Raw genomic sequence first — 16,092 nt, 5'->3', positions numbered from 1 at the left:
TTTCGGAAAGGCAACTACGGTGGTCTGAGACAGTATTTAAATTCTATACAGTGGGACCAACTGATGATGTTACTAACAGCAAATTAAAAATGGGAAGCATTCAAAGAATTTATCTCGGAAGCTACTAGACTTTACATACCAACTAAGAAATATTGTTCAAGGTTTAGGCCTAAATGGATGTCAGATGAACTAATGAGGCATACAGCACAGAAGAAAAATGCATGGGATACATATAAATTAATGGGTGACATGGAAGCCTATGATAGATATATGCTGGTCTGTAACCAAGTCACAAAGGAGATTAGGCAGGCAAAGGCAGATTATGAGAAATCTTTGGCAGAGGATGCAAAGAAAAACAACAGAGTTCTTTACCTATGCAAACTCTAGAAGGAAGGGATGAATCAGATTGGTCCACTGGATACTGATGGTTCAACTGTTGATGATCCTGTTCAGGTGGCTAACAAACTAAATGAGTATTTTGTATCTGCATTCACACATGAGGAGTTATTCAGGGAGGGGAATGCCAGAGGTGAGTTAAACTCTGGCAGTGAGCTAGATGATTTTGTAATAACTGAGAGGAAAAGTAGAGGAGAAATTGTTGAAGATAAACATAAAAAAAGGCACCAGGGGTGGATGGGATCCATCCAGTTATATTAAAGGAGGCAGCAAAGGAAGTAAGCAAACCCTTAGCCAAAATTATGAGAGCTTCTTTGGACTCAGGGGAGGTTCCCACAGACTGAAGGTGTGCAAATGTGACCCCAATTCACAAAGGAGGATCAAAGGGCGACACAAGTAATTATGGACCTGTTAGTTTAACTTCTGTTCCAGGAAAATTAATGGAGGCACTGGTTAAAGAAGCACTGTAGGATCATCTAGACAAGACGTCAGTTATAGCTCGGACACAGAATGTTTTTGTTAAGGGAAAGTCTTGCCTATCCAATTTTATTGGATACTATGATGTGGTCACAAAGGAACTGGATGCAGGGAATAACTTTGATATCATATATTTGGATCTTAGAAAGGCTTTTGATACTGTTGCACATAGAAGACTGCTGCACAAATTGGAGTAGTGTGGCATTGGAGGCAAATTGCTGCTATGGATAAAGGGATGGTTAAGTGGGAGAAGACAGAGAGTGGTAATCAATGGACACTGCTCTTCGCGGGCTAATGTTATTAGTGGAGTCCCTCAGGGTTCAGTGTTGGGTCCATTGTTGTTTTCTGTATTTATAAATTATACTGATGATGGTATATCAAGCTCAATGTCCAAGTTTGTAGACGATACAGAGGTTGGCAGGGTTGTTAAGGACACTAATGATAGTACGCTGCTGCAACAGGATCTAGAAAAGTTGAGCAGATGGGCTGAGAGGTGGCAAATGAAGTTTAACATTGACAAATGTAAAGTACTATACAGTAAACCCCCGCTATTCGCGGTCGCTGATTTAATATAAAATGAAACCTAAAAAACATGTGAATTTTAAGGCACCATAAACATTTTCTGCCATAAAAAAGCATGGGCGTGGCTAAAATTATCTTTCCCGGACAAAACAGCGCTCAGTTGTGACACAATCGCGAGCGTGGATGTTTCTCGTTAATCCTTATTCAGTATGTGTTATGCGCTTGTCATGGAAGGTTTCGTCATTTGCTTTTAATTAATTTATATGCTTATAAATTGAATAAATTTATCAATTTATAAATTGATATGCTTACAAAAATGATAAATCTACCGTTTTCAGTGTAAAACAGACTTTTTTCGAGTGTGTTAATGGAAGAAAGTGACTTTATTGTGGACAAGTTCTTTCTAACCCGTACAAAAATATGGCTACAAATAACAAGGTAAATGTGAAAAGATCAAAGGTGATGACATTATCGAATAAAATTGAGTTATTAGATAAAATTTCTAATGGTGAAAGTGTCTCCTCAGTGGCAAAACATTATAAAATCAATGAGTCAACGGTACAATCGATCAAGAAATCGGAAGAAAAAATCGGCCGTAGTGTCCACGAAAAATTGCTTCAAAAATTTGCTCTGTAACTCGTGATGTTAAATTAGAAAAAATGGAAAAAGCTTTAAATCTGTGGATAGAAGACTGAACTCAAAATAAAATTCTGTTAAGTTCACTCATCATTCATGAAAAGGCAAAACTCCTTTATCAACACTTATGCAAAACTGGTGATAGTACTGGCGGGATAAGTTTTTTAGCTAGCAAAGACGCTGGTTTGAAAGATTTGTTTGAAATTTCTAATAAATATTACATTTAAATATTAAATTGTTTCTTATTTTCATTTCGATGCCATATGCTTGCAATTCACTATGTACTGTCTATGTACATAGTCATATTATGAAGGTACATATAATACATACATAGACAAAATTTTAGACTAGTTTTTCTTATATATTTCATACTCTGGAACGGAATCCCTTTATTACTATGGGAGCCATAACTCAGTATTCGTGTTTTCGGTATTCGCGGCATTTCTCAGGAACGTAACTCCCGCGAATAGCGGGGGTTTACTGTATATGGGAAGGAGTAACCCCAGATTGACATATCAACTCTGTGGTACTACACTCTCAGTGGTAGAGAATGAAAAGGACCTGGGGGTAATTGTGCAGGCAGATATGAAGTTTTCTGAGCAATTCAGATGGTCTGCAAGAGTAGTTCATAGTGTCTTGTCAATGATAATAGGAATTTTTCTAGCAGGGATAATAAGGTGATTATCCCCTTGTATCCCCACACCTTGAGTACTGTATACAGGTCTGGAGGCCTCATTTTAAGAAGGATGTAGAGCTGTTGGAACGGGTACAGAGAAGGGCAACAAGATTAGTGAATGGAACAAAGGGTTGCTCTTACGAAGAAAGGCTTAAGTTTTACAAATTACAGTGTCTGGAGACTAGGCACCTGCGAGGTGATCTGATTGAGGTGTATAAAGCTTTGAATGGTTTGAGCATGCTCAATGCTCATGGGATTCTTCCTCATGCTCAGAATAATCACCTGAGAGGGCATAAATTCAAATTGAGGAAAGACAGATGTAGGATAGATGTGCCGAAGTTTGCCTTTAGCCAGTGGGTAGTTGGAACAGACTTCCATCCTTTGTTGTGGAAGTTGATAGCCTAAATAAATTTAAGGCTGAGCTGGACAGATATTTGGAACAAACGGAGGGGTGAAATGGGAGCAGGTTTTTTTTTTTCATATGACTATGCTAATAATTTATATTTATTTTGGATATCTAATTTGTTTTTTTCCGTTTTTGGTCTGCCTTTTTGTGGTGCAAAAAGAGCCAATAATGTAAACTATATAGAACTGAAAAAGAATCTGTTCACTTTGCAAAAACTCTACAGAGATCACCTTGAAACACTTGATCACTAACAACTGCTTGGAACTCAATTGATGGCTAGCATCTAAGCATCACTAATTAGCCCTAATACAGACATGAGGTTGAACACCACAGGGCATGAGCTACTGTATGACAGATTTCTGGGCCTCTCAATATTCCAAAAGCCACCGTGTCAAATGTGCACAAGTGAAAGGCAGTGAGCAATGCCAGAGTTAAAGTCCACCATATTCTGACAAGATTTCCAAATAGCTGGTAGTATTTGGAAAAAGTGCAACCAAATATTCACTCAAAATCTAGGTGCAGTTGTCAGTGTGCATATTGTATGTAGATCATTACATCATTAAAGAGTTTCTTGGATGGGTTTCAACCACATAACAAAAGTTAATGCACATCAGCAGATTCAGTGACACTCTCAGAGGAACTGGTCTCTTGAAGCTCGAAACAGGAATCTTGATATGTTTGGTCTCACCAGAAAGCACTTTGGTTTTGTGCTACCCACTGAACATTTTGAAAAGAATGAATCATCCCACCTTTTAAGTGGTGAAGGAAGTTTGAACCTACATTTTGTAGTATAGTGTAGGACTAATGGTTTCTATGAATAGTACCTTGCATCAATAATATTGCAACATTATTGATAATACCATTCTATAGCATGGAACTAGGACTTTGAACAGGACAATTCTCCTTATTAATAGCTTGGCATGTGGCAGCTTGGTTTGGGTAGAATAATGACTGTGATGGACTGTCCACTCCCAGGTCAAAAGAATCATTGTTGAACCATCTGGAAACAAGTGTGGTGGCCTGTTCGTGGAAGTTAAACATTACTGTCAAATTAAAAACTTCTCTGCTGCAGAATTATTTGTTGAAGTGTTATAAATCCCAAATGTTATTTGCAACATTACAGACCAAATGGGATGCTACACTTTTTTTCTCAGTGTCCTTATACTTTTGCTAGGTGAAAATACTAACACTCATGACAGTTAACATAAACTAATTGAAGTATGAATAACTATGCTTGTCATCATAAACATTTCTCATCTTCTATTTCAGTAAACAAATTCTTCCATGCAATAGTTTTTAAAAATGGATAAATGTGCTGGGATCCCAAAAGATGACTGTATTGGCAATTTTGATGGCATTAGCATCACTCATGAAGAGCCGAATTTTATTGCTTTATCAATTCTGTAATAAAATTTTAGAACTGATGTTTGCTATTTATTGTTTACATAGGATTAAAAATTACACTGCTGTTCATTATCAAGTTTGATATTAAGAAATACTTGATGTTTCAGGAAGGTGTATTGATGATAACTGGAAGGCCCATAATATCGATGACACATGGTATAACAATGACAAATGTGAAATGATGACCTGTGTATATTATGATGGCATACTGTATATCTCCACTTATGGGTAAGCTTTAGCACCGTTTGCAAACTAAATTTCTTTTTTAAAAAATATTTTAAATAAAACTTGGATATTTAACAAATTTAGGCAGCAAATTTTTTTTTTTTTTTAAACGAATAAATGACAAACCATATATTTTCAATTCTACTCCAAATTCAACCAGTATTAGGGATATTTTTCTATTCTCTAAAAATGTTTTTCTGAGAGCCTATCCTACAAGTCAGCATTACAATGATATATTGTTCAAAATAATTGCTATGCAATTTTTATTGGTACTGTAAATTAGAACAACTGTGTCATCAAGTGAGTGTTAGCTAAGAGGGAGTGTGAAGTGTAAGATGGTATAATCCTGTTTCACTTTTGATACAATACAGGTTGCTTCTGCAGTGATATTTGGAATGTGTGTGAGATATGAAGGTGGGTAATATCTATTACATTAGAATTCAAAATTTCATCAAACTGATTATCTAAATAGTTTCTACTGTTTGTAGGGCTACGATGTGCACCATTAAAGTCTGGAGTTGTCAGTACACAATTTAATTTCTGTAAATTGTAATATATCCCATGTACACCGCCCTACCAAAAGTATTCTGATACTGCTCTGATGCAGTGAGCACTGTGAATGAGATGTATGAAAAGCAAGGAAGAACAAGTTTAAAACTGCAAGCAATAGCAGGGTTATTGTAAACAAACAGACTGAGTTGTAGCAGCGTTCCTATAGACTTCAAAAAGCTTAAATGTCCAATGCCACATTGCATGCAATAGCAACAACCAAACATTTGAACCTTATAAAAACCAACCATTAATAACAAAGTGAAAAGGTAGCAGAAAGGGGGGGGGGATGATGTAGGTGCACAAATGATCAGGCAGGGGAGAGAGGAAAAAAAAACATTGACAGATAGAAATCTCTGATCCCTGAAGAAACTGGTGAAAGCAAACCGAGCAGTGCCCTTTAGTATCCGCAGAAATGCCTATGATCTACTGGGAGCTGCAAGGCATGAGGTTTTATACAGAATTGCTTCTCAAAAGACTGCAACACACTAACAAATACCAGACATTTAAAATGTTGCACAACAACAATTCTTGGACCATGGAAAGAGAAGCAGGTTGTATGGAGTGGTGAGTCACATTACACACTTTTCAGATTAAGCAATTAAGTGTGAAGAACACAGGGGGGATATCACCTAATGCAGTGTAGTGTGCTTACAATGAAGTCTAGAGGAGGCAGGTGTAGGACTACCTCTCATAGTTTGGGCTCAAACCATTGATTGTAGTGTCAAACACCATCAGAAAGATTAATGCTAGTAGTTGGGGCACAGTTCTTTCTGTTAAATTAAATTTATAAACCTTAATAACCCTAACGTAACTAGCCTAAATTTGCAATTCTATTATCATCAGGCCAAGAAATGGGAACAAGAGCAGTATCCTATTCCAGTAAGTTAACTACTGACATCTTTTGGGAATAAGGTACATGAATTTGTTAAATGAGATATAGCAAGATATCACAAATATGACCTGGAAAAAAATGAAATCAGAAAGATAAAAATTAATTTAATTTTAACATGGAATGCAACAATTTTATTTTAAGATTAAAGCATTTACTAAATTTTTTTACAAAATTCAAGATTGCTAATACAATTAGAGTGGATTAAATTTTCAATTTTTTATTCAAGTGTCAGGTAATATCACAAAAGTATACTCTTACCAAGAAAGACCTGTACGCTACTGTACCCAGAAAATAGGAATCTGTGACGAGAAGAGAACTGAACAAAGTTTAAAGCAGGGGTGGGCAACAGCCGGCCCGCGACGATGTTGAATCCGGCCCCCTCGGTAAATGCATAAATATAGAAAATCCATACCTGACTACACTCGCCGTAAACGTTCGGCTTAATTCGGTTCAATCGGGAATTGCGGCCAGTACAACAGTAACCAAGTGATTCTATGCACCGTCAAAGAGTTATTTCCTAATTATTATTGTAGCATCGATCGAACAAAGTTCCTTTGGGTTTGACTTCTTATTGAAAAAAATAATATTGGTGCGAGATATTTTGTTTTATGCCTTTTCTAATTATTACAATTTTTAATTTAATATAATTTATAGCCCATAAAATGAGCCAATTAAAAAAAAAAAGAAAAATTGATGCCGAATGCCGCATTTTCAATGATAATTGGACATTCAGATATTTTTTTTAAAAATACATTAATAATTTGGTAATTCAAGTAATATAACATTTTTTAGGTTCTGATTTTTTTTATTAAATCGTTCAATCTATTCCGGCCCGCATCATGATACGAAAATTTCATTCGGCCCGCTGGCGAAAAAAGTTGCCCACCCCTGGTTTAAAGCTTTAAATGGACTGAGTAAACTAAATTCTAATTGCATCCTTACTCTTTCTTGGAGGGCCGATGAACTTAAATTGGAAAAGGATGAGTGAAAATTTGGTTTCAGCAGGATAATAATTGGCAGTTGGAATAAACTTCTACCTGGTGTTGTGGAGGCGGCCAGTGTTTTCTTTTTCAATGATTGATGCAGTATAAGCATGTAACATTTTTGCCATGACTAATATTATTATTTGTGCCAATGAATTATTCGTAATATGCACAGGTTGAAAAATTAATGAATTAAAAAGTAAACATTTTAAGCACAACTGGTTTGAGTACTGGCATGACGTCCATTCTAGCAATTACACTGATATCCAATTTACAACCATAAAATCTGAGATAAAAGAAAAAAAGTATGAAATTGTGTCGCACTCCTTGTAGAAGAGATTATAATAATTAATTGTACTGAGTGTCAAAAAGATGTCTGTATTTTCATGAAGCATAATGGCAGGCATGATTAGTCCTAATGGGGAATATTATCAAACCTGAAAAACCAAAGAGCTAAGTTAACTGTGATGCTCTTTACAAGAGCCCTGCAGTAAACAATCCCTACTCTTCTACAAGAGAAGATCAGAGGGTTTTGGAAAAAGGTCTGTGTACCGCAATTCATAAAGTTGATGCATGTCTTGCTGGCCACTTATCTGAAGAATGTTTTGCTAGGAAAGGATTTGCACACTAGCTGAGCACTATGTCGAAGAGGTTTTATTTTTCTTGAAAATGATTTTAGGCCTTACAGCAACTTCTGTAAAGCCTCAAATAGGGCTTAAACTTTTAATTATTGATTTATTGCCATATCCACTATCCTCGTGGCCTAAGTTATTTTTGCAAAAAATTGACTCTTCTGAAAAGAAAAAAAAAAAAAAAGATTTTATGCATGATAGATATATGGAACATATTTTATTAACATCAGAAATATTTTACTGCTAGTACAGCAAAAACAGCAGAAAACTGGTATAGTACAAAGATAGCAGAACAGTAAATTCAAAACAACAGATTTCAGATGTTCTTTCAGTAGCATGGTGTATATAGGTAAATCAAGAAATGAAAATTAGTTAAAAAATAAACACTTCAACCTATGTAGAATGGAATCTGTCTTTAATTTCTTACAAGGTTACAGATTATTCTCAGATGTTTTGTGGTACTTCCTGTACCACTTCTTCAGTAAATGACTGAAATGCTGTGCCTACTATACAATTTCATATATCATGTGAGACAATCAGTCTCACATAATAAGACCTAACTAACAGTTCCTTTGTCCTGGTGGGTTGGGAAATGGCTTTTTTTTTGCACCTAGTGATTTCTTGAATAATACTGCTTCCATATAGTTCTTTTAGTGGCATGGTGCATAAAGTAAACCAAGAAATGGAAATCAGTGAAAAAGTAAGCACTTCAACCTGTGAAGAGCATGTCTTTAATTTCTTAAAGGATCTCTCACATTTTGTGGTACTTCCTGTACCACTTATTCAACGAATGCCTATATCAGCCTAACATATCAAAGGCAAGACCAGTTTTGTACAGCATAGTACAAACTAAAACATGCATCAATGTACAATCCCACATCACATTAAGAACATGTATCTTGATTCTCAATCTTTCTTTCTCTCTCTCAGCCTCTTTTTTGTTGTCCTGTTTTGGTATATGTACAAACATGGCTATACCTCACTGCATTTTTCTTGCATAGGATGCTTGGCACAGTAGAAGGGAAGGAAAATGACATCCACTTAATCTTAGGATTTTTCACTTGATTTTATTCCATCACTTCTTTCATCTGCAAGTATCACAATCTAAAAGTTGTATTTCAGATAAATAATCAAAATTTCGCTTTTTTTTTTTTATTCTAGTGTGCTCATGAAAAAGAAAATGGAAATTCAATAAAAACACATCCACAAAACAATGAAATGTAAATGTAACAAAAAAATGTAAATTTTTTTTTGATTTCATATGATGCTGAGTTCAGCAGAACAGTGGTTCTCAAACTTTCTGAGCCCATGCCTCCCTTGACCTGTAAAACTTTCCCAGTGCCTCCCTTGAAGTAAAGCATCTATAATTGTGCAATTTCTTATTTTTAATGTTAATACAATAATTATTAATACATGAAATAATAGTCGGGATTTTATTCTTAAAAAAATATTAATGTGATGTTTGTGCTTGCTTTTTATTGCATAATTCATCAAACCTATGCGTCATTTTTGAAATGCCGACATGTATTTCTTTTTCAACATTTAATTTTGATCTGTACTTAGATTTAATGACGGCCAATGCTGAAAATCGAACTTCATAATACAGATAAAATAGTAGTAGATATCTAATAGTAAAAAAATCAATTCTTAATACATTTTTAATATTTGCCATGGAAATCTTACATAAACTATTACATCGTCCGCAACGCCCTTGGTAAATTATGGCGCCTCCCTAGGGCAACACAATGCACAGTTTGAGAACTGCTGCAGTAGAGTATGTGCTCTACTGAACATGAGCTCTGTACATTGAATCCATGTTCTTGTTATAAGCATTTACACATTCTGGCTTCATTATTTTATTTTATTGTTGACTTTGCCAGTGTCAACCATCTTGTCTGCTTGAAGTGCTGTCAGCATTCTAATTTCCCTTCTATCCAAGTAGTGCCGTGTCATAATAGATGTGCAAATTTACTGTTGCACGCACTGGTAATTTTTCCTTCAAACTGAATGGTGGCATTCTCTTTCTTTTAGGTCAGACAGTACCACAAGAATTAGTTTTCTTTTCATGCAGTTCTTTAGAAAACAGTGGACTTGTATACCACTACGACCTTTACCTAGGTATGAAATGTGCAACAATGGCCTCAATTACACCTAAATTTGCATTGACTGGTACCTTAGTTGTAGATCCAGTGTAAAAATTAGGTCAAGGATATTTCAAGTCTTTAAACATCACAAAAAACAAACTGTTTTATAGCCAAATCTATGTCTTCTGGTGTGAATGTAATGTTCTACACTGTCATCCTTTAAAAAGAAATAAGATCTCATCAATACACAAGTTTCAAATGGATAAAGTGTCCTGAAATTTTTTTTTCTTAGAGCATTGAGCAGTGATTTCTGCTTGTGCAATATGATCACCTTTTTCCAGTTCCTCATTATGACTAAAATGTAGCATTCTTGGTATATAGAAGAATCCATCTTTTGTCATAATCTCAGAGAAAGCTAGAGATTTCAAAAGACAATTATTCGACCAGTATTAGAGAAGGTGCTTTAAGGATCAAATTTATGAGCCACTATTACCAGAAATATTCACACAAATTGAAGAACGTGTTGAAAGTTCCTACTGATTGTGTAGTACTTAACGTGTTAAAGTAGGTATTGCACAATACTGACTTTTGTTGGAATATATTACATGAGCAGTGGTAGTCACATTGGTATGTTACAGTCAGACATCAAAAAACTTCAGTGCCATGGCTTAATTCAGTGCATGGTATGTTTTATTAGGTACAAAAGACAAAACTATAGGCTTACAATGTTTTGATGCTACTTTTAATTTATCTTGTATCTTAGAGATTGAACTCTAATGGTAAATTTCCTGTAAGGACTGTGGTGAGACTCAAGGCAATTCATAGACAGCAGATAATATTGTAAAGTTAGGTACAGAAATTTTGAAAATGTTTGATTTTTACCTAAGAATCTTGAATAGTGGTTACTTTGGCTGTGAAATATTTAGTTGTCTCAAATTTATGTTCATTAAATTTGAGCTATGTCTGAATTTCCTAGTCTTTGATGCAGTCATCAAAAGAGTAAATAAAATGATGGATGAAAAAGCAATTCTGAAGTTCCAGAATGAGGTATCTGTTTTTATATCTTGTATACAAATACAAAGAATTTTTTTTGGTTAAAATGGAAGTGTAGTTTTTGATATTTTATAAAATACCCAATCTGCCTATAAATTTTGTGCAGTTAGCATACTCTGATTAACAGAAAGTTTGTGTTGGTATTCAGGAAATATATAGGATAGCTTCTTCTTAGAGAGGGACTACTCCCACATTAATTTTCATACAAAAAAATAGATTATTCAAAATTTACACACCCGACGTTCAGTAATGAAAATTTATTCTTTCATTAACAGATTATGCAATCAAGTAATTATATAACGAATGTTGAAAATGTTCATCTTCTCCATAATATTCAAAAAAAATATATTGTAATGTTTAAACATCAATGTTTGTAATTTTATTCAATATATTGGCTTCCTCCAATCTCCACAAATAATAATCCAGATCTCAAGGAACACAAATCTTTTAAAACTAAGATAATCATAGAAAAAATCTCTCAGTATTGCCACTCTTTCATTTTATGTGTGAGAAGTTGCCTTACCTTCATCACTGTCATTTACATTTCCTGTACATTTTTGCTGTGTTCTCAGAGAAGGGAGGTCCAATCACTCGACAATGTGAAATGGTACACCATACCAACTTTTTTTGAGGATGTAATAAAGATATGTAATGAAAATCCTCATGTAAAACATGAGAATTTTCATTACTCCATATCCTAACAAGTGGGAGCCATGCTTCATTACTGAAGCAAAAGTAGTCCAAACTGCCAATTCCATTTGAACTGATTAAATGAGCAAAACCAGCGATGATAATACAATCTTTTTTTCTTCATCAAGCTAATTAAAGTTCACGTATTACATGAATATATGAGGAGTGGTACGAAAGTTATATCTCCTATTTTTTTTCCTCAGAAAATTTAATTCCTACAACTATGCCTTTTACATCAATTAATCCTTAATCATTAATAAACACACTTATTTTTCCACAAAGTCACCTTTTTTTTTTTATGCACTTCCATCTCTGAGTCACACGCTATATTGGATTCCATGAAGTGCATCCTTTAGCGGACCAAAGAGATGATAGTCAGAAGGTGAAAAGTGTGGGCTATGAGATGGGTGAGGAAGAACAGTGCACCCCAGTTTTTCAATGGCCTCCATTGTGTGCAGACTGATGTGGGGTCGTGTGCTGTCATGGAAAAGACGAACCTCATTAAGGTTTTCGTCTGGTCGAACTCTACAGATGTGAGCTTTCAACTTTTCCACATACCAATCTGAGTTGATTGCAGTGCCATGCTCCAAAAAGTCCATAAGCAAGACCCCATCTTCATCCCAAAACACTGTCACCATGATTTTACTGAGAGAAGGCTGTCTTTTGAACTACTACTACTTCTTGCGTGGTGAATTTTTATTGTGTCACTCCATTGACTGTCTTTTTGTTTCAGGGTCATGATGTTGGATCCATGTTTCTTCACGTAATATCACAGCTAATGGAGAAAGCAAATGAATATAAAACACCATTATGTCTGGCATTTGTGGATTATGAAAAGGCATTTGACTTCACACAGCATAAGGCAATGTTTCGGGCACTGGAAAGACAAGGCATTGATACCCCATATATTATGATTTTGAAGAAAATATGAGAACGCTACCTCCTTTATTAGGCTAGACAAAGACAGAAGCAAATTTAAAATCGAGAAAGGAGTTCGACAAGGAGACACAATATCTCCAAAGTTGTTTACTGCTACCCTTGAGGAGGCTTTCAGAAGATTAGACTGGTCACAGAAAGGAGTCAATGTGAATGAAAAGAACCTAAACCATTTAACATTGTGGTCATAAGCCATGATCCAAAGAATTAGCAGAAAATCTTAATCAGTTATGCAGAGTTAGTAAGTATTTTGGACTAAAGATGAATATGGCTAAAACAAAAGTAATGATGAACAAGTATGCCACAGAAAGGGATATAATTATTGAAGGAGCAGTAATTGAAAAGGTGGAGTCATATACTTATCTGGAAAAAGTCATCAGCTGTAATAATGATAAATGGCTAGAAGTCAAGAGAAGAATAAATTTTGGATGGATAGCATTCAGGAAATATAGTCACATACTGAGGAGCAATATCCCAGTTTGTCTGAAACGTAATATAATGAACCAATGTATACTCCCCACCATGACTTATGGAAGTGAAACTTGGGCACTCATCAAAAGAATGGAAGAGAAGCTGAGAACTTCTCTGAGAACACAGCGAAGAATGGAACGAATTATATTGGGAATCAGACTGTTAGATAAGAAGAGAAACACATGGATTAGGCAGCAAACTCAAGTAAAGGACATTCTTATCAAAACTAAAGAACTAAAATGGTCTTGGGCAGGACACATAGCTCGAAGACATGATGACAGATGGACTAAGAAAATAACAGAATGGTACCCAAGAGGAGCTAGAAGAAAACCTGGAAGACAACAACGGAGATAGACAGATGAAATTCATGAGTTTGTGGGTAGTAAATGGATGGCCATGGCACAAAACAGAAGGAACTGGAAAGTTGCTGGAGAGGCCTTCATCCTGCAGTGGATTGAAAATGGCTGGTGATGATGATGGATTTCGATAGGTGTCATTTCTTCCTTTGTAAGAAATTCAATCACCACTCTTTGCTTGATACATATCTGTGTGCTGCACTCATTAGACCGATCACAGTGCCACTCAGTATGGTGAAACTAGAGACCTCTAGTGACCACTCAGTGACACACGAAATGATCTATGGAGCCGCATTTGAAAGCAAAAAATTAGGAGGCATTACTTTTGTACTGGTCCTCGTAATATACATGTTTGCAATGCAAATCTTATCAGTGATTTTTCTGGTAAACAGCAACAAACTAACAGTTTTTCTTCATGTAACAATTAAGGATATGCAGGACATAAAATTGTTGACTTACTTGGTACTAGTGGTCTGATATTTTCCTCAAAATTTGGCTTTGACATTCACATATGATGTTGAACAAAGGTACTGCTTGATTATAAATGTGTTCAAAGGAAATATGCCATGTCGGCTTTGTCGCAAACTGGTATGGACAAGTCCACGAGTGCAACCTAATGACCACTGTTCTATATGCAAAGGTATCCAGTGTTGCTACCATGTAGTTTCATAAGAAGTCCATGTGGTTGCCAGAGTGAGATAAGGCAAAGGTTCAAACTGCATCATGTAACAAATTTCAATGGAAAATTAAATACTTGCCATAATCAGATCATGAAGCTATCTTTTAGAGCTTGTTAATTTGAATTTTTTTTGAAAGAACATTCAGTTGCTAAGCATTTTGCTGTCAAATATAGTTCAGTATGATAATTTCTGTCTGTTATATTTTTAGTTGTGGAGTTGTGGGGTACCCTTCAGGATGTTGGCTCGAGCAAGGTACTGGTGAATATCCTGACTGTTGTCCAGAAGCAAGATGTCCAGAGGAAGAAGAGGAACTAATTGGCTAGCTAAATGGCACAAATATGTCCCTTGATTTTGCTTTAGGCTAACTGTGTAAACTTGTAACTAATATCATTCATCTTTGATTTGTTTAACCTCTTAAGTTCATCAACATAACATGTAAATGCATATTATATGAACTGCACATAAACTAGATGAATATCTGTGTATAAAGTCAATTCACTTCTGATGATATCGTATTTATTACCTAACAACTAAAGAATTCTGTTACAAAAAAAAAAAAAAAAAAAAAAGTTTGAATTCTAATATGCAAATATTTGCAAAAGAACAGGAAATGAAATTCAGTGGCATCATAATAAACAGAAAATTTTGAAGTTAGTATTTAGTAAGATTTTTTTCTTAAAAATTTATACTAACAGTCCAGTCAATTAAGGAAAAATTTAATACATTTTAATTTTTCCCTGTGAAAACATTATCATAATACTTCATAACATTATCATAAAAGACATTCAAATAAACAAAAGCCCTTAACATTTTATTCAGTTGTTTTCTCAAAGAGCATAATAAAAATTGAAGAATAATCAGATCATAAAGCTATCTTTTAGAGCAGAGGTTCCCAACCACCGGTACACGAGGAGTGAGCTACCAGTATGCAGGCTGTGAATGAAACCATCTGAAATTTCCCTCATGGGAGAGTAAACTTTTTAAATATTAATATCTTACTAAAGCCAAAACTTTTTATTTTTCACAGTTCATATCTATGCCAGTATTTCAGTCTTGTTGGAAAATATACCTCTTTTCTGTCTTGTACTTCTTAATTCATATAACTTTATCTCTTTACTTCCCCTCTTTTTTTTTCTTATTTTATATGGTCAGTCTTCCTTCAGAGGTTGGTTAGTGAACATTTAAAAGCAGTGTTTGCAGTTGTAGTGATTTTCACAGATAATTTATAAATTGTATATTCTTATAATTAATAAATGTTTTTAGTAGAATAGCTCAGCTTTGCTTACTTAATCATTTATGTGACTTTTCAAAACAGATTTATGTACTCGTTAATTAACACACTAGTACGTCGCAAGATACCAATGTGGTTGACAGGTACGCGGACTTATGAAGGTTGAGAACCTCTGTTTTAGAGTATAGGTGTCAAACTCAAATAGGAAGGGGGGGAGGGGTGTTGCTAAATGCTTATGAGGATCAGTGCAGGACGCATATTGAATTGACTTAAATGCATTGGTTTTCAATATTTATATGTATTTATTAACGCATACAAATCAGATAGGAACTATAGATAAAAATAAACATATAATTTTATGTTTTAATATCGAATAGAATCAAAATCGCTACAAAAGATTCAAATTTAATTTAATACTGTTTGCTAGAAACTTGGCATCTTCTGGAAGAAGCTATTTTATCAATATCTGGATATAAGCTTTTGTGATAATGCAGTTTTCAGTATGGATGATAAGTGCTCACTTCGGACCATACTCGGGAGCATTGTGGGCTACGTGTTTGACACCTCTGCTTTAGAGTAATCTGAATTTCAAGAATTGCATAGTTTGTCTTGCTCAAAGCAGTTTGTCATACCCAGTTCATCCTACCAAGGAAATGGTTACAGTGCTGTTTGATGTATTTTCAGAAAGTAGACAGGAAGATCCTCTTATCTCTTTAGCCTCACTGTACATTGTAAATGGGTAGCCTTAGCAGATACGCAAAACTAAAAATTGGTGTAGAAGAATTCTTAA

The 16,092-nt window shown here is 34.9% G+C and overlaps 1 protein-coding gene across 1 annotated transcript in view; it reads left to right on the top strand.

Moving 5' to 3' along the window:
* Positions 1-14,593, top strand: part of LOC150090724 (U-scoloptoxin(16)-Er12a-like) — a 31,515-nt gene extending 16,922 nt beyond the window's left edge. Inside the window, exons 2-3 of the mRNA XM_090379715.1 lie at positions 4,625-4,745; positions 14,280-14,593. Of these exons, the coding sequence (XP_090235841.1) occupies positions 4,625-4,745; positions 14,280-14,394 (236 nt within the window). The 3' untranslated portion in view covers positions 14,395-14,593. The remainder of the gene's footprint in view (positions 1-4,624; positions 4,746-14,279) is intronic.
* Positions 14,594-16,092: the final 1,499 nt, after the last annotated feature.

This window comes from Mastigoproctus giganteus, chromosome 1 (genome assembly GCF_048544385.1).
Source record: "Mastigoproctus giganteus isolate SK-2022 chromosome 1, ASM4854438v1, whole genome shotgun sequence".
Lineage (NCBI taxonomy): Eukaryota > Metazoa > Arthropoda > Arachnida > Uropygi > Thelyphonidae > Mastigoproctus > Mastigoproctus giganteus.
Note: the sequence above shows the minus strand (reverse complement) of the source record. Positions and strands in the feature narration are given on the sequence as shown.